The 24,551-nt window shown below is 44.0% G+C and overlaps 2 protein-coding genes across 10 annotated transcripts in view; one reads left to right on the top strand and one right to left on the bottom strand.

Annotated features, from left to right (window-relative positions):
- The first annotated feature begins 683 nt into the window (after positions 1-683).
- On the top strand, positions 684-21,304 carry PPID (peptidylprolyl isomerase D). 3 transcript variants are annotated; one of them, XR_004526796.2, is made up of 11 exons: positions 686-934; positions 2,230-2,370; positions 5,297-5,403; positions 7,617-7,805; positions 8,650-8,772; positions 8,937-9,043; positions 10,929-11,070; positions 12,755-12,841; positions 18,214-18,265; positions 20,166-20,208; positions 20,938-21,008. XR_004526796.2 is itself a non-coding variant. In XM_033857418.2 (10 exons), the coding sequence occupies exons 1-10, from the start codon at positions 850-852 to the stop codon at positions 20,441-20,443; spliced, it is 1,155 nt and encodes a 384-aa protein (XP_033713309.1). In that variant the 5' UTR covers positions 684-849; the 3' UTR covers positions 20,444-21,304. The 3 variants fall into 3 exon arrangements, 2 of the variants coding, with proteins under 2 accessions (XP_033713309.1, XP_033713310.1); XM_033857418.2 differs by lacking the exon at positions 18,214-18,265 and having other exon boundaries at positions 684-934; positions 20,313-21,304; XM_033857419.2 differs by lacking the exon at positions 18,214-18,265 and having other exon boundaries at positions 20,938-21,304.
- Positions 21,305-21,642: 338 nt separating this feature from the next.
- Positions 21,643-24,551, bottom strand: part of ETFDH (electron transfer flavoprotein dehydrogenase) — a 35,119-nt gene continuing 32,210 nt past the window's right edge. For 5 of the 7 annotated variants that reach the window (XM_019926351.2, XM_019926353.3, XM_073805618.1 and 2 more), the window contains 3 exons: positions 23,932-24,114; positions 23,432-23,653; positions 21,643-22,016 (listed from right to left, as the gene is read on the bottom strand). In XM_019926351.2, the coding sequence (XP_019781910.1) occupies positions 21,853-22,016; positions 23,432-23,653; positions 23,932-24,114 (569 nt within the window). In that variant the 3' untranslated portion in view covers positions 21,643-21,852. Of the gene's footprint in view, positions 22,673-23,431; positions 23,654-23,931; positions 24,115-24,551 lie in introns of all 7 variants that reach the window. The other 2 variants (XM_073805619.1, XM_019926356.3) reach the window with 2 other exon arrangements.

Below are 24,551 nucleotides of genomic sequence, written 5' to 3' on the forward strand. Positions count from 1 at the left end.
AAGCGTCGGGGACAGAAAGAGGAAAAGAAAAGACAATTCTTGCCCGGGGTTCCATTCTAACGGGAGGTGACAAATGAAGCAGGAAGTTAATAAGCAACGAGAACGCTGCGAAGTGCTAAGGACCACACCACCCTTCTCCAGAATTAGGCTGCACGAAGAGGCGAGGGCGTGCTGCCCCGCGGCGGGGCCAGAGGCCTGCACACACGCCCCTACGGGGACCCGGGCGACAGCAAGGCCGCGGCTCCGGGAACCCTCCGCCCGGCCCCCGCCTCACTCCCACGGCCGGGCGAGAATCGAAGCACAACACAGCCGCCAGGCTGCCCCAAACCCCCGGACCTTGGCATTTCCTGCCCCGTTTCCCAGACAAACGGAGCTTCACAGCAGCGGCCCCTCGCTAGTGAGCGGGACCCGGAGGCTGGAAGGGGCGTGGCTGTCCGACACGCTCTCCCCCACGCCACGACGGCAGGAAGAACCATAAAGCTCGAGCGACAGGGATAGAAATACCTGGGGCTGCGGCTTCAGTGAGCGAGAAAACAGGGCAGGCCGGGGGCAGAGAAAGCACGACCAGGAGAGCACGGCCGAGAGCGCAGTCAGACGCCGCCGGAGGGCGGGAGGAGACGCCGGAAGTCGGGCGGAGACGCCGGAAGTCGGGCGGAGACGCCGGAAGTTGGGCGGAGACGCCGGAAGTCGGGCGGAGACGCCGGACAGTCGGGCCGCGGCCTCCGGGCTCCTGTGGGAAGCTGGTCGCCAGTGCCGCCGTTCTTCGCAGACGCAGCCGGTTTTGGGGTTCGGGCTGCGCGGCGGCCACGGGGTGTTCCGAGGAGCTCGCGAACACGTCTGCGGGCCACAATGTCGCACCCGTCCCCCCAGGCTAAGCCGTCCAACCCCAGTAACCCCCGAGTCTTCTTGGACGTGGACGTCGGAGGGGAGCGAGGTGAGGAGGCGGGGCTCCCGGGGTCGGGGTCCCAGAGGCTGGGGCGGGCCCGCGACCTTGTACCGGTGCCCTGGGGCGTGCGGAAGTTTCTGGAGGTTTCTGTTCGGGGGTGGTGGCGGCCTTTGGGTCTGTCTCGCCCGACTTGGCCGCCCTTCCCCGCCACCTGCTTTTATGTTTGGGGGACATTCAGAAAACCCCGGATATGCGTCTCGGGGGCTCCCGTCGCCTAAAAGTTCCGGATTTTTGTTTTATTTGGTGGACAAAACTGAGGACGTTAAGGCCGGGGTGCAGCCTGGCAGATAGCTCTGAGGACTGCTCTGAAGGGCTAAGGGAGGAGCCGGGATATATAGGAGTTTTTGCAACAAAAACCAGGTCGTGGGAACATCAAAAGATGACCGTTAACAGAGGAAACCAGGCATGTCAAGTTAAGGGACGTAGCGCTTTTCTGTGTATAGGGAGATGCAAGAGTCCGGACTCACTGAAACCCTTCCTTGGACGTGCACCTCGGCTGCCGGGGCCAGCGTCCTGTGCTTTCTCACCCTGAGTCTCCTCAGGGGGCACCTTTGGGCTGGCTGCAGCGGCTGAGGGCTCGGTGGGCTTGGCACTGGGCAGCCCGTTTGTCTTTATGCTGAGCTCCCGCAGGGCTCACTGTGCAGGCGGCTGTAATGAGAGGGCTCGATGGCTGCAACATCCTTTGCTTACTGGTGGGGCAGGTGATCCTCTTCCATTGACCGCGCGCGCATACACACCCCCCCGCAACACACAGACTTATATGTATCAGTACTTTGATTTTGTTTTGAAATTTAGTGCCAGGTTTATCTTTTACCTGCCTTAGGAATTGTCTAGAATGTGAACTTTTTAGCTTTTGCTTCAGAGGCAGCACTGGGCAGGTTCCACAGAGCACAAAGACTACAGCTGTACCTACAGCATGGCCGACGTGACCCCTCAGGATGTTTCATTTTCTCCTGTTGGTTACTTGGTGATGGGAAGTTATGAGCACATGTCAGAGAAATTAATCAAATGAAAACCATTCCTAATTCATGGTGTCCTTAAATGGTGCTACTCTTCTGGCTGCTGTGTTGATGATCTTTTGTAAGATGTAGTAAAATAATTGTTTCAAATTCATCTAGATACATGATACTTAACATGAGGTAGACTGAATTTGAATATTAGAAAACTGACCAAAAAAGAGAACTCGGTATTTCAGTCACCATAAAATTACCAACTCTCCTTTTACCATTTGCTTATTTAGCTGGTTGTTCTGCATACTGACACAGTTTCATTTTTTCTTTCAGTTGGTCGAATTGTCTTGGAATTGTTTGCAGATATTGTACCCAAAACTGCAGAAAATTTTCGTGCATTGTGTACAGGAGAAAAAGGCATTGGACCCACCACTGGGAAACCTCTACATTTCAAAGGATGTCCTTTCCATAGAAGTACGAATGCGTTTTCTGAATCTGGTTTTCCTTATAGGTGATTGAATCCTGTTCTTTAGGAGTTAGGGAAGAAAACACTAAGTAGAGGGTGAGAGTTAACAATTACATATATTGGATTATTATTCAGCCATAAAAAGTAATGAAGTACTGATACATGGTACCATGGGGACAAACCTCGAAAATATTATGCTAAGTGATAAAAGCAAGACACAAAAACAAAAGGTCACTTGTTGTTTAACTTCATTTATATGAAATATCCAGAACAGATAAATCCATAGAGACAGAAAGCAGATTGGTGGTTGCCAGGGGCTAGGGGTAGAGGGATGGGGAGTGACTGCTTTTAATTTGTACAAGGTTTCATTTTGGGGTGATGAAAAGAACTTGAAACTAGACAGAGGTGATAATTGCCAATACTGTGAATGTACTAAATGTCACTGAATTGTACACTTTAAAATGGTTAGTGGTTAATTTTATGCTATGTAAATTTTACCTCAATTGAAAAAAGTCCTCCAAACTGTATGAACCAAAAAAAAAAAAAAATTACTGTTAGTTTCCAAAAGGATGCTTTGAGATCTGAGATGATAGCTTAGTTTCATAAAGGTTGGTCTGTGGAAGGTGGAATTAATTATGGGAGGGTACTAAGGTTTATTTATACAGAAATGGACTACCTTAGCTTCACCAGGGTGTGGCCATGGTAAACAGAGCTTGGGTAGCTTGACTACCTGGTGACAGAAAGTTATGCCTACTTCTTGGGCAGGATTGCTTGGGAAGGCTGCAGCCAACTTAAAGATTCTGTGTCTTGGACACCTGGTGTGATGTGTGATCAAAAGGTGACTTTTCACACTGTGTAGTCATACCTTTGTTCAGTGATTATTTGATGGCTCCCCCAATAGACTGTAGGCTCCATGAGTTCAGAAACTGTATCTTCTCACCATTTTGTCCTTAGCATCCAGCATAGTTATTGAGTAGGCCCGCAATAAATATTTGTTCAATGAATAAACAAATGAGTTAAACTATAATTATGAGTATTTAAATTCTTCTAAAACTTGATTAAGAAAAAATTAACAGTGATTTTTTTTAAAAGAAGATGTTGGGGGTAGGAGTTTATTAATTTCTTTTATTTATTTTTGTTGTTTTGGGTCTTCGTTTCTGTGTGAGGGCTTTCTCTAGTTGTGGCAAGTGAGGGCCACTCTTCATCGCAGTGTGCGGGCCTCTCCCTATCGCGGCCTCTCTTTTTGCGGAGCACAGGCTCCAGACGCACAGGCTCAGTAGTTGTGGCCCACGGGCCTAGTTGCTCCACGGCATGTGGGATCCTCCCAGACCAGGGCTCGAACCCGTGTCCCCTGCATTAGCAGGCAGATTCTCAACCACTGTGCCACCAGGGAAGCCCCTAACAGTGATTTTAAAATACTTAAACTGTTGATTTACTTTCACGTTTAATAAACTACCAAAATATAAGCAAACCATGGAGATATTGCAGGTTCAGTTCCAGTCCACTGCAATAAAGCGAATATTGCAGTAAAGCAAGTCACACAAATTTTTGGTTTCCCAGTGCATATAAAAGTTATGTTTATACTGTAGTCTATTGTGTGTAATAACATTATGTCTGAAAAAATAGTATGTACCTTAATCTAAAAATACTTTATTGCTAAAAAATGCCCAAACAATTATAGTAGTAACATCAAAGATTACTCATCACAGATCACCATAACAAATAATAATGAAAGTTTGAAATATTGCAAGAATTACCAAATTTGACACAGAGATATGAAATGAGCAAATGCTTTTGAAAAAAAAATGGCACTGATAGACTTGCTCTATGCAGGATTGCCACAAGCCTTGCAAGTTGTAAAGAAAAAAAACACAGTATCTGCAAAGCGCAATAAATGGAGGAGTGCCTGTGTGCTAATAAAGGGTGTGCAGAAAAGAGTTAACGTATCAGGCCTGAGGCTGCTGGCCTTAGAAGAGTCTACTTGCAAGGGTGGCCACTGCCTGGAGTCAGGGAGCGTGGCGCTTGAACCTCTCTCTGAATCCTGGAGGTGATTTACTCTGCCTAGACTCTTTGTGCAATCTGATTTATGCTGGACAGTGCTCTCCTTTGGGAGTCTGGAAGTTTGCTTCCTGCTGGGCAGACAGTGCCTGCAGGATCAGCCCCAGCAGAGACCTCGGGTGCTGAGTCTCTACAGGGCTCTCCTGGGGAGAAACACTGTGCACATGTTGCTGCATTTCTTTGCTGGGGGGAGGAGGAATGTGCCCTGTGACCGTTCATGGGAGCGAGGGAGCATAAGGGAACACCTGGATTCCTCCAGGCTCTGCCCGTATCTTCTCTTCCTGTCATCCAGCTGTGTCTTCTTACTTACTACATCCGTGTAATACAAACAGATACCGAGTTCTGTGAGTCCTGGGAAATCTCTGAGCATGCGGCAGTGTTCTTGGGAACCCTTGCTACTAAGTGATAATATTTGCTGAAGTACTTGCATTACAGTGTAACAAACCTCTTGGGAATAATTGGTTATTCAGTAGCATTTTTGAGTAACCATTATGTGCCCTGCCATGCACATGGTTACCAAGGAGGAAAAAAGGAGTTGCTGTACGTAATTGTTTGCCGGGAGAGACAGATCATTATGATACATATGATAAAAGGGAGGTAGAATCAAGATGCTGTTGGAGAAAAATAAGGAGTTCCAGTTTTGGGGTCTGACAGTTCTGTAGGGGAGGTGCCACGCGGACTGTTCTTTGAGTGTTAGTGGGCCATCAGGGAGTGGGAGTAGCTGGGACTCAGACTGGGAAAAGCCTTTTAAGAGTTTGCAGTTGTGGACGGGGGCGGGGAAGGACAGGAGAGAAGTTGTCCTCATTACGACATATCTGTTAGTCAGCATTGCTGCCGTCATCTGTAGCTTCTAATGGTGATTTTCCTTTTTTGTAGTTATTAAGAAATTTATGATTCAGGGTGGAGACTTCTCAAATCAGAATGGGACAGGTGGAGAAAGTATTTATGGTGAAAAATTTGAAGATGAAAATTTCCATTATAAGGTAAAGTAGACAAAAATGCGTGTTTTTGATAATAAAAGTTATGTGCCTGGGATACTTGTTGAATTAGGATAAATGCCTCAGATGTGCTCAGATCTCCTTTATTTGTGAAAGGTATCATATTTGTAAATATACATCTTTTTTTGGTTAATAAATTTATTTTATTTATTTATTTTTGGCTGTGTTGGGTCTTCATCGCTGCGCGCGGGCTTTCTCCAGTTGCGGTGAGCGGGGGCTGCTCTTCATTGCGGTGCGCGGGCTTCTCATTGCAGCGGCTTCTCTTGTTGCAGAGCACGGGCTCTAGGCACAGTAGTTGTGGTGCGAGGGCTCAGTAGTTGTGGCTCACGGGCTCTAGAGTGCAGGCGCAGTAGTTGTGGTGCAGGGGCTTAGTCACTTCGCGGCATGTGGGGTCTTCCCGGACCAGGGCTCGAACCTGTGTCCCCTGCATTGGCAGGCAGATTCCTAACCACTGCGCCACCAGGGAAGCCCCATAAATATACGTCTTTAATGCACAAAAATTTCATCCAGTAGTGATTTTATTGGCAAGAGTGCAACAGCTATTTCATTGTGATCCAGGTTTATATACTTCAGTAAAGCCAGTGTGTTTTTAAGGGTGGCCACCATATGGCAAAACTGTTTCCAGGAGAAATGTGCTCATCAGAGGGATGGTATGCTTTATGCTTAAATTTGAAGAGCAACAAAAGCATCGCTAATGTCTGGGATGTCAAGGGATTTGCACACTAGCAGATCTGGTTAACGTCCAGGCTCCTAAAGGACATTAGTGGTGCCTGTGCCTTCTTATCTTCCTGGTCCCAAGATGTCCCCGTTGGGGTATGTTGCATCATTCAGGTTATAAGAATGGACATGTAAGTACAAAAGTAAAGTGACTTTTTTTGGAAATGAGGAATATGAGCAAGGTAATTAGGATAATTTGAGAATAAAATGTCATCAGTCTTTTAAACAGTTTATTGCCTGCAGCTAGTACTGTCACTGGCGCCAAAGAGTTTATAAAAATGAAACGCCTTCATGATAAGGAATTAAAAATCTTGCCAGAAAGACAAGATTAAAACACATAGGACAACTGGAGAATAATACAGTAATACGCTAGTAAATGCTAAGTTGATTGTGACTTTCTGTGTATGCTGTAGGAAGAAAGTATGATACATATTAGGGAAGACACTGAGGGGGAATGGGTACTTAAGCTGGGCAAACTGGACCTCACAAGGTGGCTGAGAAGGAACTAGAATACAGATGCCAGTTTGAGGGAGGGATGTGAGTGAGGAAGGACAAAGGCGTGAGGAAATAAGGTTAATAATATTTAATATCGTGGGAAGAGCACCAAACTTTTGGAAGGGAGAAAGGGAAGCTACCAGAAGGATGAACACTAAGATCATGTGACGGACATGTTGAGAAGAAGCAAGGGGGCCTTTTGCAAGGGCATCTGGTTCTTCTACACGCTTGGTGGCCTTGAAGGCAGGGCTAGATTTAGGTTGAGGGGTAAAGGCACCTTAGGCGGGAGGACCAGCATGAGTGTTACACGTGCGGCCCAACAAGGAGTGCGTTTAGGAAGCCTTAGGGTCAGGTGGAAAGAGGAAGACAGTGGGGCCACGGAGCCTTTGAACAGGCTGGGCCAAGGTAGGTGTTGCGTTTCGGGAGGTACGCAGCAGTTCCTTTTGGGCATTCTCTCAAGAAGTGCTTCACCGGATGAAAGCCATGATATTTGGCTTCCTTGGAGAGTAGGAAAGGACCTAACGGAACTTCCAGTCTAAACTGAATGTCCCTCGCTGTTCTCAGTGTAAAGAAAGAATCATAAAGGAAGAATCATAATGTAGGCCTGAGAGCGGGAGCGCTGTTGAGTGCTTTTCAGAAAAAAACGCCCCTGTCATAAGAAAGGGCAAAGCCGAGTCACTAGGTCTCCATCTTAAAGACAAAGCGTAAGCACTTTCTCAATACGGCCGGTTTAGAAGTGCCACCCCTGCCCCCCATGATTATTTCTGTTACTTCATTCGGTTTCATAAGCTTTTCTTAAAGTTTAAAAAGGGATTAAGTATCCCACGTTTTGTGAATTAAAGGTTACAGTTGGTACAAAGTAAGATTACACTACACGGTGTGATCTAAATTGTATTGCAGTCCACCCTAGTTTTGTGAATGGTTGGTAGAGAGTAATTCAGACAATAACTCTAACCTTGGTTTTCTTTAATGACGTATTCCTGCAGCATGATAAGGAGGGATTACTGAGCATGGCAAATGCAGGCCGCAACACAAACGGCTCTCAGTTCTTCATCACGATGGTTCCGACTCCTCACTTGGATGGCAAACACGTGGTGTTTGGCCAAGTGATTAAAGGAATGGGTGTGGCAAGGATTCTGGAGAATGTGGAGGTGAAAGGTGAAAAACCTGCCAAAGTGAGTACCAAGTGACAGGGTAAGACCCTCGTTATCCTAGCTGCCGTCTTAGCAAATGTAAGTAAAAGGCTCAGATGATGGTTAGCTGAAAGACGTTAGGACGGCTCTTGTTAAAGAAGCCTGGCCCTGCCGCTTTTTCTTCAAAGCTCTTGTGTACACTGGGAGAGATGAGGGCAGTTTGAAAGGAGGTTGTTATGATTTCAGCATCAGTCTTGCTGATTTTGGTAACTTAACTCTTCTAGACCTGCAAAACTTTGAGTCAGTGTGTATACGAGTACAGAGAGAGCAGGAAACCGGGAAACCTTGGTCTCCTCTCTGCCATTTAACTTGTGGTTTAGGCGTGCTCTTGTTATTTAACTTTCCTTGGCCCGTTTCCTCAGCCTACATAAATCATTTAAGGGTTTAGACTGGATTATGTCACTCCCAGGAGGCTTGTGCTGTAAATGTGTGTGACTCCACCCTCACGGGCAGGGTTGTGAGTGGAATTGGAGACTCAGACCTGCAGGAGGGGGGCTGCCACTCTGTGCGAAGGAAACAGCAGTCAGTGAGTCGAAGGCACGTGCCCACGTAAGGAGAATCCCACGGGGAACGATGAAACTTCCCACGTAGGCTGTGTGCACGGAGCTCCTGGACAGCAGCAGCAGGCGCGTGTGCTGCGAAGTGACCCTGCTGTGCTCCTCGGGGTGTGTGCAGAGGTGCGCCTCCCGACGCCAGCCTGTCGCATCAGAAGCAGCTTGGACGCTGTTGCTCATGCCTGGCGGCTGGAGAGCTTTTAAGCCCAGACTCTTGTTAAAGTCGTCATTAATATGGTAGACGCTTCTACAATTGAGGGTTGTTTTTACAGTTGTGCGTTACTGCAGACTGCGGAGAACTGAAGGGAGGGGATGATTGGGGAATATTCCCCAAGGATGGATCTGGTGACAGTCATCCAGACTTCCCCGAGGATGCAGACATAGATGTAAAAGATGTGAGTACTTTCACGTGGGTTAAAGTTTAAGTACTTAAACTGCTAAAAATGTTTAGCCCTAAAATTTTGATCTTTTTATATCAGTCTGTCTCAATGATAGAACTTAGCACTAAACCGCGTTATATACTAAAACCCAACATATTCGTGTTCTTTCTTTTGTACAGGTAGATAAAATTTTATTAATAACGGAAGACTTAAAAAACATTGGAAATACTTTTTTCAAATCCCAGAACTGGGAGATGGCCATTAAAAAATACACAAAAGTTTTAAGGTAATAAAATATTTTTAATAAATTGCTGTAAGAACTTGAAATTGAATTATAAACTGAAATTCAAGAGTTGTTTTTTCTATTTTTGGCATATTACTTGCAGAGTAGCCAGGTATATTGAAATAGGTGCATTTCTTTGGTTGCTTCCAGATTCTTATTTTGAAAAATTTCAAAACACAGAAAAGTTAAGAATAGTACATGGATAGCCATGTACCTTTACCTGTGTTCACCAGTTTTTAAGTTTTGCCACACTTGTTTGTTTTTTTTTTGTTTTTTTTTTGCGGTACGCGGGCCTCTCACTGTTGTGGCCTCTCCCGTTGCGGAGCACAGGCTCCGGACGCGCAGGCTCAGCGGCCACGGCTCACGGGCCCAGCCGCTCTGCGGCATGTGGGATCTTCCCGGACTGGGGCATGAACCCGTGTCCCCCGCATCGGCAGGCGGACTCCCAACCACTGCGCCACCAGGGAAGCCCTGCCACACTTGTTTTTGCAGAATCATTTTGAAAGGAAGTTGCAGATACCATGACACTTTACCCCTCAATATTTTAGCAAGCATTTCCTGAGAAGCCAGGACACACTTCTACTTAGCCTTAAGACTATGAAAACATCTCCCAAATATCATTATGTCATCCACATTCAGAGGTCCCCAGTTGTTTCAATTTTGTTTTGTTTTTATGCCAGTATCCATTATATCCTTTGGTTTTATGTCTCTAAGTCTCCTCTAATCTTTAATCTCCACGTTTTTTAGTCATTTGCATTTTGTGGCGTCGAAGCCCGTTGTCTTACGGAATACCATCTGTGTGTTTATTGCTTCCTCAAGGTTAGTTTGAGGTTACATATTTTAGCAAGGACTTGAATAGGTGACGTGTATGTTTCCTATGATACCGTGTCCTGAAGGCACGTGGCAGTTTCGCCCGTTTTGAGTTTTGGCACTTGGTTGAAGTGGCGTTAGCCACGTCTCTGTTAATGAAAGTACCTTTCCCCTTTGTAAATAATAAGTCCTCCGTGAGATGATAACTGTGAGATTTTGTGAACATCTCATTCCTAGCCTTTCATCCAGTGGTTTCAGCATCATTGAAGCCCTTTGCCTGAATCAGTTACTACACTGACGCTTGCAGAACTGCGATTTTCTCAGTCATTCTGCAGTTACGAGCTGGCATTCTTCTGTTTGAAAGACCCTCTACCCCTCCTTCTTTTAAAGTATTACTGTAGTATTTGATCAATTCAACGAATTATACTATTACCGTCGTTCTTTCTGATGCTTGAAGGCTTCCCGATTGTCTGATGGGAGCCCCTTTCCTGTATCCCTTTGACTGTTCTGTTAGTCTGTGAGCTCTTGCTTTCTGCCACAAGATGGTCCAGACCCATCTTATACTTAACCTTGTGTCCAGATCTGAGTTTCTCCAAGGAGCCCTGATTCTTTTCAGTGGGGGACAGACTCTAGAAATCAAATTCTGGGGGCCAGGCCCTTTTCAGTAAACAGCTAGGAACTACAGTAAAAGACAAGTCAGAATCACCACCACAGGGCTCTTCATCTGTCCCCATTCCAGTCCCTGTCCCACAATGACAGCCTTGGTTCCAAACCTAATTACACTGGAAAGTGGGTGATGGAAACCTGAGCTTTACAAATAGAAGTGTTCCTTACTGTATGATCTCTAGGTTTGGGGATTGTTCTTAAGTTGTCTTCTTTGAACATTTTGGGAAAGAAGTTGGAACAAGTAAAAATCTTCTAAAGGAAAGCATTTAATAAAAAGATTGTGGTCATTAAGAACATTAATATTAGCATGTGATGAACTTTTGTATCAGAACTGACGCAGCACGTTTTGACCGAGTGGAGGAGAGCAGAGTTAAGTCTTAATGGGGGCTGCTTGTACCGATGTGTTCTCCAGGTATGTGGAAGGCTCGAAGGCTGCTACTGAGAACGCAGGCAGAGCAAAGCTGCAGCCTGTCACTTTGAGCTGCCTGCTGAATATTGGAGCCTGCAAACTGAAGCTGTCCGATTGGCAGGGAGCAGTCGACAGCTGTTTGGAGGTAAGTCTGTTGATGTTACCTTTTTGAAAGAGTTGGATGATGACTTACTACTTTGAACAAAAGCAGTTTTATGTGACACTACTGTTATCTTATTGCGGAGGACCTAGTGAGACCCAGTGAAACATAATCTAAGTCACTTTATCTCTGAGTATTTTGGACCTCAGTTCTTCCTCTCAGACCATTCATTTAGCTTATAACACTACATCACTTAATTTCTCTGAAGACACTTTCCTCCTCAGCTCATTTATTCACTTAACAGTTGAGTGCCTGTTATGTGCCAGGCATTGGAAGACAGAGCCAGGAATGACTGCGACTGTGGCCGGCGAGGTTGTTAGCAGAGCATCATCGCTTTGCCATCTTGAGCAAGTTCCTACTTGCAGAGTCTGAGTTTCTTCGTACGCCAAATGGAAATACTGCTTTCCTCCTGGGATTGTTAAGACCATGTGTAATGCACGTAAAGCGTTTAGTGCAGTGCTGGGAGCAGGTTAAGCAGCTAACAGACACTTCGGTGTTTTAATTGAAAGACCCCCCCCCTTGAGGAGCTTTTTTGGTGGGAGAAGGAGTCAGTTTCAACGTAGGGTCGTCAGGACTTGTACAGGGACAGTGCGTGCTGTTGGGACACATAGGAAGGTGCCCTGCCTTCACGGGGACGTCCGGGAGTGCTAACGACAAAGCTGGCAAGGTGGCAGCCTGCCTTCCTTAAACAGAGCAGTTAGGACTGCCTCCCTCTTGCACAGTTTGTTTGAACAGTTTTCCAAACTAAAACATATATTTTAGAAAGACCGCCTCTAGTAACATTTATGTATATTGCACATTAATCTAGGTCACAATGATCAGCTATGCCCGAGCAAGTGGAAATAAAATGAGGTCCTAATTTAGTGGGGTAGGTGGAATAAGGAATAAGAATGTGTTTATTAGGAGGGAACGTGCGACAGAGGACGAGATCGCTCTTCACTCTGGATCGCTTTTTGACCTTTGTGAGGCAGGTAATATACACCCTTTTCAGTAAAATCGAAATATTGACCTCTAAAAGATGTTACTAAAGATGTCACTATTTTTAAAATGTTTCAGAGGATAAACCTATTAAAAGTTACTTATGCTCCTGAAAAACCCCTAGATGTCAACCAAATGAGTGTACCCAAATTTCTATCCAGAATGTTTTTCTCCTATCAGCTAGGGCCCAATCAGGAGATAGACACCACACAGTAATTCCAACAGAGAAAGGTTACTGTCAGATACACATAAGGGGCAGATTGGAGTAGCGAGGGGTTGGCTAGGAGAGGGAACGCTGAAGGATCTGGGCATTGCAGGGTATATGTGTATGTATATGTGCAGAGACGTGTGTGATGCAGGAGCAGCTGCTCCCTCTGGGGTGCATGGAGGCCCTGGGCCAAGACCCAGGCGTGACGGGGAGGGGGGCTGGGCCACACTGGGTGCCCCGGAGCTTGGGGGAGCTCGCGGGAGGCTCTCAGGGACCTGGAAGGGAAGTGGGTCCCTCGCCCGTGGGCACTGGGCGCCCTCTGCTGACAAAGCAGCGTGTAACCGGAGGCTCTCAGGGCCCAGCGCCCTTATCACAGAACAGTGAATGGCTGGTTTGGAGCTAACGGGCAGTAAATGGAAATCCAGCATGTATACTTAGTACTCAGTACTTAGATAAAAATATTAACTGTATAACTTTCTGTAGGCCCTTGAAATAGATCCGGCAAATACCAAAGCACTGTACCGTAGAGCCCAAGGATGGCAAGGACTAAAAGAATACGACCAAGCATTGGTAAAGTTTTGTTTTAAATTTTATTTTTTAACATCTTTATTGGAGTATAATTGCTTTACAATCGTGTGTTAGTTTCTGCTTTACAACAAAGTGAATCAGTTACACATATACATATATCCCCGTATCTCTTCCCTCTCGTGTCTCCCGCCCACCCTCCCTATCCCAGCCCTCTATGTGGTCACAAAGCGCTGAGCTGATGTCCCTGTGCTATGCGGCTGCTTCCCACTAGCTATCTATTTTACGTTTGGTAGTGTATATATGTCATTGCCACTCTCTCACTTTGTCCCAGCTTACCGTTCCCCCTCCCCGCATCCTCAAGTCCATTCTCTAGTAGGTCTGCATCTTTATTCCCGTCCTGCCCCTAGGTTCTTCATGACCATTTTTTTTTTTTTTTTTTTTAGATTCCGTATATATGTGTTAGCATACGGTATTTGTTTTTCTCTTTCTGACTTACTTCACTCTGTATGACAGTCTCTAGGTCCATCCACCTCACTACAGACAACTCAGTTTTGTTCCATTTTATGGCTAATATTCCATTGTATATATGCGCCATTTCTTCTTTATCCATTCCTCTGTTGATGGACACTTAGGTTGCTTCCATGTCCTGGCTATTGTAAATAGAGCTGCAATAAACACTGTGGTACATGACTCTTTTTGAGTTATGGTTTTCTCAGGGTATATGCCCAGTAGTGGGATTGTTGGGTCATATGGTAGTTCTATTTTTAGTTCTTTAAGGAACCTCCCTACTGTTCTCCATAGTGGCTGTATCAGTTTATATTCCCACCAACAGTGCAAGAGGGTTCCCTTTTCTCCACACCCTCTCCAGCATTTATTGTTTGTAGATTTTTTGATGACGGCCATTCTGACTGGTGTGAGGTGATACCTCATTGTAGTTTTGATTTGCATTTCTCTAATGATTAATGATATTGAGCATTCTTTCATGTGTCTGTTGGCAATCTGTATACCTTCTTTGGAGAAATGTCTTCTGCCTATTTTCGGAGTGCGTTGTTTGTTTTTTTAATATTGAGCTGCATGAGCTGCTTGTAAAATTTGGAGATTAATCCTTTGTCAGTTGCTTCATTTGCAAATATTTTCTCCCATTCTGAGGGTTGTCTTTTCATCTTGTTTATGGTTTCCTTTGCTGTGCAAAACCTTTTACGTTTTCTTAGGTCCCATTTGTTTATTTTTGCTTTTATTTCCATTTCTCTAGGAGGTGGGTCAAAAAGAATCTTCCTGTGATTTATGTCATAGAGTGTTCTGCCAATGTTTTCCTTTAAGAGTTTGATGGTGTCTGGCCTTACATTTAGGTCTTTAATCCATTTTGAATTTATTTTTGTGTATGGTGTTAGGGAGTGTTCTAATTTCATTCTTTTACATGTAGCTGTCCAGGTTTCCCAATACCACTTATTGAAAAGGCTGTCTTTTCTCCACTGTATATTCTTGCCTCCTTTATCAAAGATAAGGTGACCATAGGTGCGTGGGTTTATCTCTGGGCTTTCTATCCTGTTCCATTGATCTATATTTCTGTTCCTGTGTCAGTACCATACTGACTTGATTACTGTAGCTTTGTAGTATAGTCTGAAGTCAGGGAGCCTGATTCCTCCAGCTCCATTTTTCTTTCCCAAGATTGCTTTGGCTATTCGGGGTCTTTTGTGTTTCCATACAGATTGTGAAATTTCTTGTTCTAGTTCTGTGAACGATGCCAGTGGTAGTTTGATAGGGATTGCATTGAATCTGTAGATTGCTTTGGGTAGTAGAGTCATTTTCACAAGGTTGATTCTTCCAGTCCAAGAACATCGTATATCTCTCCATCTGTTGGTATCATCTTTAATTTCTTTCATCAGTGTCTTATAATTTCCTGCATACAGGTCTTTTGTCTCCTTAGGTAGGTTTGTTCCTAGATATGTTATTCTTTTTGTTGCAATGGTAAATGAGAGTGTTTCCTTAATTTCTCTTACAGATTTTCCATCATTAGTGTATAGGAATGCAAGAGATTTCTGTGCATTAATTTTGTATCCTGCTACTTTACCAAATTCATTGATTAGCTCTAGTAGTTTTCTGGTAGCATCTTTAGGATTCTCTATGTATAGTATCACATCATCTGCAAACAGTGACAGTCTTACTTCTTGTTTTCTGATTTGGATTCCTATTATTTCTTTTTCTTCTCTGATTGCCGTGGCTAAAACTTCCAAAACTATGTTGAATAAGAGTGGTGAGAGTGGGCAACCTTGTCTTGTTCCTGATCTTAGTGGAAATACTTTCAGTTTTTCACCATTGAGGACGATGTTGGCTGTGGGTTTGCCATATATGGCTTTTATTATGTTGAGGAAAGTTCCCTCTAGGCCTACTTTCTCAAGGGTTTTTATCACAAATGGGTGTTGAATTTTGTCGAAAGCTTTCTCTGCATCTATTGAGATGACCATATGGTTTTTCTCCTTCAATTTGTTAATATGGTGTATCACATTGATTGATTTGCGTATATTGAAGAATCCTTGCATCCCTGGGATAAACCCCACTTGATCATAGTGTATGATCCTTTTAATGTGCTGTTGGATTGTGTTTGCTACTACTTTGTTGAGGATTTTTGCATCTGTGTTTATCAGTGATATTGGCCTGTAGTTTTCTTTCTTTGTGACATCCTTGTCTGGTTTTGGTATCAGGGTGATGGTGGCCTCGTAGAATGAGTTTGGGAATGTTCCTCCCTCTGCTATAGTTTGGAAGGTTTTGAGAAGGATAGGTGTTAACTCTTCTCTAAATGATGCATAAAATTCGCCTGTGAAGCCGTCTGGTCCTGGGCTTTTGTTTGTTGGAAGTTTTTTTGTGTGTGTATGTGTGTGGTACGCGGGCCTCTCACTGTTGCGGCCTCTCCCATTGTGGAGCACAGGCTCCGGTCACGCAAGCTCAGGGGCCATAGCTCATGGGCCCAGCCGCTCCGAGGCACGTGGGATCTTCCTGGACCAGGGCACGAACCCGTGTCCCTTGCATCAGCAGGCGAACTCTCAACGACTGCGCCACCAGGGAAGCCCTTGTTGGAAGATTTTTAATCACAGTTTCAATTTCAGTGCTTGTGATTGGTCTGTAGATATTTTCTATTTCTTCCTGGTTCGGTCTCAGAAGGTTGTGCATTTCTAAGAATTTGTCCATTTCTTCCAGGTTATCCACTTTATTGGCATACACTTGCTTGTAGTAATCTCTCATGATCCTCTGTATTTCGGCAGTGTCATTTGTTACTTCTCATTTTTCATTTGTAATTCTATTGATTTGAGTCTTCTTTTTTTTTTTTGATAAGTCTGGCTAATGGTTTATCAATTTTGCTTATTTTCTCAAAGAATCAGTTCTTAGTTTTATTGCTCTTTGCTATCGTTTCCTTCACTTCTTTTCCTTTATTTCTGATTGGATCTTTATGATTTCTTTCCTAATGCTAACTTCGGGGGGTTTTTGTTCTTCTTTCTCTAATTGCTTTAGGTGTAAGGTTAGGTTGTTTATTTGAGATGTTTCTTGAGGTAGGATTGTACTGCTATAAACTTCCCTCTTAGAACTGCTTTTGCTGCCTCCTATAGGTTTTGGGTCATCATGTTTTCATTGTCATTTGTTTCTAGGTATTTTTTGATTTCCACTTTGATTTCTTCAGTGATCTCTTGGTTTTTTAGTAGCATATTATTTAGACTCCATGTGTTTGTTATCTCTTTTTCCTGTAATTGATACCTAGTTTCAGCATTGTGGTTGGAAAAGATACTTGATGCGATTTCAATTTTCTTAAATTTACCAAGGCTTGATTTGTGACCCAAGATGTGATCTATCCTGGAGAATGTTCCATGAGCACTTGAGACGAACGTATATTCTGTTGTTTTTGGGTGGAATGTCTTATAAATATCAATTAAGTCCATCTTGTTTAATGTATCATTTAAAGCTTGTGTTTCCTTATTTATTTTCATTTTTGATGATCTGTCCATTGGTGAAAGTGGGGTGTTAAAGTCCCCTACTATGATTGTGTTACTGTTGATTTCCCCTTTTATGGCTGTTAGCCTTTGCCTTATGTATTGAGGTGCTCCTATGTTGGGTGCATAAATATTTACAATTGTTATATCTTCTTCTTGGATCGATCCCTTGATCATTATGTACTGTCCTTCTTTGTCTCTTGTAATAGTCTTTGTTTTAAAGTCTGTTTTGTCTGATATGAGAATTGCTACTCCAGCTTTCTTTTGGTTTCCATTTGCATGGAATATCTTTTTCCATCCCCTCACTTTCAGTCTGTATGTGTCCCGAGGTCTGAAGTGGGTCTCTTGTAGACAGCATATATATGGGTCTTGTTTTTCTATCCATTCAGCCAGTCTGTGTCTTTTGGTTGGAGCATTTAATCCATTTACATTTAAGGTAATTATTGATAATGTATGTTCCTATTACCATTTTCTTAATTGTTTTGGGTTTATTATTGTAGGTCTTTTCCTTCTCCTGTGTTTCCTGCCTAGAGAAGTATCTTTAGCGTTTGTTGTAAAGCTGGTTTGGTGTTGCTGAATTCTCTTAGATTTTGCTTGTCTGTAAAGGTTTTAATTTCTCCATCAAATCTGAATGAGATCCTTGCTGGGTAGAGTAATCTTGCTTGCAGGTTTTTCCCCTTCATCACTTTAAATATGTCCTGTCACTCCCTTCTGCCTTGCATAGTTTCTGCTACAAGCTCAGCTGTTAACCTTATGGGGATTCCCTTGTGTGTTATTTGTTGTTTTTCCTTTGCTGCTTTTAATATGTTTTCTTTGTATTTAATTTTTGATAGTTTGATTAATATGTGTCTTGGCATGTTTCTCCTTGGATTTATCCTGTATGGGACTCTCTGTGCTTCCTGGACTTGATTAACTATTTCCTTTCCCATATTAGGGAAGTTTTCAACTATAATCTCTTCAAATATTTTCTCTTCTTCTTCTCGGACCCCTATAATTTGAATGTTGGTGTGTTTAATGTTGTCCCAGAGGTCTCTGAGACTGTCCTCAATTCTTTTCATTCTTTTTTCTTTATTCTGCTCTGAGGTAGTTATTTCCACTATTTTATCTTCGAGGTCACTTATCCGTTCTTCTGCCTCAGTTATTCTGCTATTGATAACCTTCTAGAGAATTAATCTCATTTATTGTGTTGTTCATCATTGTTTGTTTGCTCTGTAGTTCTTCTAGGACCTTGTTAAACGTTTCTTGTATTTTCTCCATTCTATTTCCAAGATTTTGGATCATCTTTACTGTCATTGTTCTGAATTCTTTTTCAGGTAGACTGCCTATTTCCTCTTCATTTGTTAGGTCTGGTGGGTTTTTGCCTTGCTCCTTCATCTGCTGTGTGTTTCTCTGTTTTCTCCTTTTGCTTAACTTACTGTGGTCTCCTTTTTGCAGGCTGCAGGTTCATAGTTCCCGTTGTTTTTGATGTCTGCCCCCAGTGGCTAAGGTTGGTTCAGTGGGTTGTGTAGGCTTCCTGGTGGAGGGGACTAGTGCCAGTGTTCTGGTGGATGAGGCTGGATCTTGTCTTTCTGGTGGGCAGGTCCACGTCTGGTGGTGGGTTTTGGGGTGTCTGAGGCCTTATGATTTTAGGCAGCCTCTCTGCTAATGGGTGGGTTTGTGTTCCTGTCTTGCTAGTTGTTTGGCATAGGGTGTCCAGCACTGGAGATTGCTGGCCGTTGGGTGGAGCTGGGTCTTGGTGTTGAGATGGAGAATTCTGGGAGAGTTTTGCTGTTTGATATTATGTGGAGCTGGGAGGTCTCTGGTGGACCAGTGTCCTGAACTTGGCTCTCCCACCTCAGAGGCTCAGGCCTGACACCTGGCTGGAGTACCAAGAGCCTGTCCTCCACGCAGCTCAGAATAAAATGTAGAAAAAAAAGAAAGAAAGAAAAAGAAGGTAAAATAAAATAAAGTAAAATAAAGTTATTAAAATAAAAAATATTAAGAAAAAAATTTTGTAAGTAATAATAATAAAAAAAAAAAAACCGGACAGACAGAACCCTAGGACAAATGGTAAAAGAAAGCTATACAGACAAAACCACACACAGAAGCATACACATACACACTCAGAAAAAGAGAAAAAGGGAAAAAAAAATATATCGTTACTCCCAAAGTCCACCTCCTCAATTTGGGATGATTGTCTATTCATGTATTCCACAGATGCAGGTACATCAAGTTTATTGTGGAGCTTTAATCCGCTGCTCCTGAGGCTGCTGGGAGAGATTTCCCTTTCTCTTCTTTGTTCGCACAGCTCCTGGGGTTCAGCTTTGGATTTGGCCCCGCCTCTGCGTGTAGGTCGCCGGAGGGCGTCTGTTCTTCGCTCAGACAGGACGGGGTTAAAGGAGCCGCTGATTCGGGGGCTCTGGCTCACTCAGGCCGGGGGGAGGGAGGGGTACGGATGTGGGGCGAGCCTGCAGCGGCAGAGGCCGGCATAACATTGCACCAGCCTGAGGCGCGCTGTGTGTTCTCCCGGGGAGTTGTCCCTGGATCCCGGGACCCTGGCAGTGGCGGGCTGCACAGGCTCCCCGGAAGGGAGGTGTGGATAGTGACCTGTGCTCGCACACAGGCTTCTTGGTGGCGGCAGCAGCAGCCTTAGCGTCTCATGCCCGTCTCTGGGGTCCACGCTTTTAGCTGCGGCTCGTGCCCGTGTCTGGAGCTCATTTAGGTGGTGCTCTGAATCCCCTCTCCTCGCGCACCACCTGCCTCTTCAGCAGCTCCAGACTTTTCCCGGACTCCCTCCCGGCTAGCTGTGGTGCACTAGCCCACTTCAGGCTGTGTTCACGCCGCCAATCCCAGTCCTCTCCCTGGGATCCGACCAAAGCCCAAGCCTTAGCTCCCAGTCCCCGCCCACCCCGGTGGGTGAGCAGACAAGCCTCTCAGGCTGGTGAGTGCTGGTCGGCACCGATCCTCCGTGCGGGAATATCTCTGCTTTGCCCTCCGCACCCACCCCTGTGGCTGCGCTCTCCTCTGTGGCTCCAAAGCTTCCCCCCTCTGCCATCCGCAGTCTCAGCCCGTGAAGGGGCTTCTAGTGTGTGGAAACCTTTCCTCCTTCATGGCTCCCTGCCAGAGGTGCGGGTCCCATCCCTATTCTTTTCTCTTTGTTTTTTCTTTTTCTTTTGCCCTACCCAGGTACGTGGGGGAGTTTCTTGCCTTTTGGGAGGTCTAAGGTGTTCTGTAGTTGTTCCATGTGTAGATGTAGTTTTGATGTATCTGTGGGGAGGAAGGTGATGTCCACGTCTTACTCTTCCGCCATCTTGAAGCTCCTCTCTGTTTTAAATTTTAATTAAAAAAGAAAACCACTTTCATAACTCATAACCTAATATTTCTTTAATTTTTTTTCCCAATTAAAGGCTGATCTTAAGAAAGCTCAGGAGATAGCACCAGAGGATAAAGGTAAGTTGGCAGTTTCTGTAGTGCAAGTTCATTTTGTCCCTTAAGAATTGATCCTCATGAACTAGCATACGCTTTGCCACTTAAGAGGTTGCCTTGTCCAGCAGATACTGCAGAGCGCCTGTTCCAGGCCAGACTCCAGGCATGCTGGAGAAAGCACAAGTCAGGGTCCTGCCTTCAGCTTACACTGCAGCCACTGTCCACGTGTCTGAAGACTGTGTGCTCTGCTGTCCTGTAATTCTAGATGGAAGAGCAGCTTTAGAAGACACAGTATTTAGGGCGAATTTAGTGTTTGGGACCATTTCTTAAGCTGAACGTGGCCATTACCTAAGTATTCTAGCTACTGAATATGTTTTAGGAAAGTTTTGGAAAGCTGTGACAAAAATAAGCCTGTTTTTCAAATAAACCAAGTATACATGGTGATTCTAGGTCTAGATGTGGACATAGGTCTTTGGGGAGGCACTTCAGTGGGGTCCCCCCTCTGATGGAAGGGAGAAGGCGTATCTGTGTGTAATTCAGTTAGTTCTCTCGGTGGACAGTCTCCTAAAATTGTGCTCTGTGGTTTTTATGTTTGTGTGGTTGCTTTCTCCAAGTAAAATACACTGTTAATACGGCTCAGTTACCCTTCGAAGAGTTATATCATTTTTTATCACACTAAAGCATGAGTTTGCTGGCCAGCCTAATTTTTTGGATGTTTTGAGAAATAACTCATATTACATATTTATTTTGCAGCTATCCAGGCAGAATTGCTGAAAGTCAAGCAAAAGATAAAGGCACAGAAAGATAAAGAGAAGGCAGCTTACGCAAAAATGTTTGCTTAATAAGGAATTCAGTTTTGCTTAAGTATGCATTGAAGTGAGACAATTAAAGGATCTTGTCTATTATGTATGATCCCTAATGTGTTCCCTCTGAGAATTCAGTTCCCATTGTTTGCAGTCTAGGAATACAGGTAGGGATTCACTCTTAATAGACCAGTGTTACAAAATATGCTGAAGTTGAACTCATTTTAAATGGTTCTCTGCATTACAAAGGATAATGGTGTCCAGTGTATTTTAAACTTCTAGACACATCTTGTTTGAATAAACAGATGAAAAGTTAAGTATGTGTGTTGTTTCTCTCAGTTCTTTGATGCATCTCTCTGTGACGTGTGTGCAGGGCTGGCAGACGTCTCTAAAGGGTCAGGTAGACATTACAGTCTGTCACAGCTACCCAGTTCTGCACTTGGAGCTCAAAAGCCCCCATCGACAGTGTGTAAGCCAGGAGGCACTGCTGTGTTCCAGTAAAACTGCGTAAGAAGAGTGGTGGGCTGGACGCCAACCTCTGGTCTAGGAGATACACTTCGCTGGAAGTGCTGAGCCTGATGAGGCAAATGTACACTGGAGGCCAGTGGTGCCAATAGTGTTTGACTCTCGGAAGACTTGGAGAGAGAAGTAGATGCTACATCACTTATAAAGTTTTATTTAAGAGAGATTCATAATATGGGACAGTTTTAGGTATAGTATAAAATTATTTCACTGATAATTACTTTATGAACATTCTGATTAAAAATATATTTAAGCTTTTTTTGACACCTGTGAACTTCCAAACATTTGAAGTTAACTTGCCGTCCATTTTAGAGACACTGGCACGGGTGAAGCCGGCTGCAGTTTACATTCCATTGTATGCTGGGCCTCCACCGCCTTCGGGTACCACCCAGTTAATATTCTGACTTGGATCCTTAATATCACATGTTTTACAGTGCACACAGTTCTGAGCATTTATCTGTAGCCGAAATCCATCACCTTGTTCCAAAGGTACAAATTCATAAACTCCTGTAAGAAAACATACGCAACTCTGTGCAGTAGCTGCCTTTAAAGCAGAGGCTAAAGTCCTGGAGAAATTAGCCACAGAAGCCCTCAGCGTTTATGGACTGAATGTTTACCCACAGAATATTACAGAGATCTGGGTGTGTGCATTTGCTGTTGTATAAATTAAAAATGATAAAAGCAGAAGGTACAACAGCATGTGGCTGAGTTGGTGTTACCAACAAGGGAACTCGAGGTTGAGCAGTTTTCGGGTGTGATGTTATATACGGACATACTTCAGAGACCCAGACGCCGCAATAAAGTGAATTATCACAATAGAGCAAGTCATGTGAATTTTTTTGTTGCCAGTGCATATGTAACAGTTACATTTACGCTACTTTGCAGTCTGTGAAGCGTGCAATAACAGCATTATGTCTAAAAAACAATGTACATGCCTTACTTAAAATACACTTTATTGCTAAAAAATGCTATCTGAGCCTTCAGCGAGTCATACTAACATCAAAGATCACGGAGCACAGTATCAAATACAATAATGAGAAAGTTTGAAATTTTGCAAGAATTACCGCATGTGACACGTGGAGTGAGCAAATGGAAAAATGGCGCCAGTAGGCTTCTTCAGCACGGGGTTGCCAGGGACCTTCGCTTTGTAAAAAAAGCAGTATCTGCCAGGTGCAATAAAGTGAGATCTTCCCGTATACATGTGTGCCACGACTGCACAGACAGATTAGGTCAGCCCTTACCCTCAGCTTACAACCCAGTGAGATGACAGAAATGGTGAAAAGATAAAGTCAAGACAGTCAAGGTCCCTCCCTCACAGAGCGTATGTTCTAGTTCCTGTCCAGAATGTACTGATTTTCACACACCTGAATGCTGTTCTACCAGCACTCGAGACCCAGTTCCTACTATAATTCTAGTTGAAAGCTCAGCACTGGAAGATACTGTATCCATGATGGATTTAAAGTCCAGGACGATTTCCCTGAGCTGCATGTGGCCAAAATCTAGTATTTTAGGCTATGTACACATATATAATATATATGTGTGTGTGTACATGAGCATACATATATACAGACAGGAGCAGCCATGACAGAAACGATTTTTTTTTAAGTCACGTGAACACGGAAAGAGGTGTTTGGTGCTTTTCCCCGTAACCCCTAACCTCGCGCTGAGGGTGAAAAGAGAAAGGCTGCTTTTGAGAAATGCCATCTGAATTAGGCTTAACGAGAAATCCCTACTACTATAGCATTAGAGTAGAAACATAAGAATAATGAGTTTTCAAAAGGAAGCTGGAGATGGGAGTCATTCACAATTTCCAAGCAATAGAAGGAGAAATTTCTTTAAAAAAACGGAAGCCTATTTCTAACGTGTTTCAAGCAAATCCTCCTATTGACGTTTCAAGAGTGGATGGAAATGAGTGCACTGACCTGCAGGGCAGAACCGCTGCTCAGGCCCGTCGTATATGGTCAGGTTTCTGTTTACAGGTACACTGTCATCTTTCAAGGTCAGATGTGCCGGCTGGTCGTGTTCATGGTTGGTGCCACTCAGAGCCACGGACGACAAAAGGTCAAAACTGATCTGCCCGTCTGGTTTTGGATACTCAATAGGTGTGCAGTCCTTGGCTGGCCTGAGCTGATCGGAGTCAGAACCTTCCCAAGTTTTGAGGAAGGTTTTTAGTAAAAATGTATCTAATTCTAAAGTACTTCCTTAGACATTTTAATAAAAACCTGTAAATACTATACTGAAGAAATAAGACTTTAGCCCTCTTTCAACAATGATACCCTGTCTTCCTAAAGATACTGAATTCATCATCTCTCTAAGAAAGCAAGTTTAAAACAGTAAAGTGTAGAAGGTCACCTTTTTTCCCTACTTATTGGATCCCGTTTCCTGAGTTAAGGACTAACATTCATACTCAGGCCGGAATTACCTTTATGTTTTAGGGTCCAGGGCTCCATCCCTCTGAATATCCAGTAGAAGATTCCAGTGTAAATCATCCCTCCGTACACACCCAGGACGCCATGGCAGGACGGTCTGACGTTCCTGATGGCATATAGCTCTTTCCACACCCATGATTTCTTCAAATTGTCCTCATACTCAGTTACATCAAGTCCTTTTTATGAAAAACATGAAACGTTAAGTGAAATTGCCTCAAGGAGTATAAAACACTTTATTGTCAAGGTACTTTGCTACCGAAATAACAGATGACTTTTACATAGTTAAAAAAGCAGGTGGTCATATGAGACCACACTTGAAGAACGTTTCACGTATAAATGCTGACATCTTCCAAAAAGATACCCACTTGACAGGTTGTTTAACAGGCAGTAAGGCCATACTGGTAGCATGGAATATTAGTTGCAAAATTCAGTAAACCTGAAAAGGAAGCTAAGAGAGTTTATGCTACCTATGGAGCTGATCACTGAAACACTTCCGTTACGGGCTGAACCGTGATGGCCCAGAGAGGTATTTTCAAGTCCTGACCCCTAGTTGTCTCAGAATCGGTCAGAAGAGGGTCGCTGCCGGTATACCGAGTTAAGACGAGGGCATGCT

Source organism: Tursiops truncatus, chromosome 5 (genome assembly GCF_011762595.2).
Source record: "Tursiops truncatus isolate mTurTru1 chromosome 5, mTurTru1.mat.Y, whole genome shotgun sequence".
Lineage (NCBI taxonomy): Eukaryota > Metazoa > Chordata > Mammalia > Artiodactyla > Delphinidae > Tursiops > Tursiops truncatus.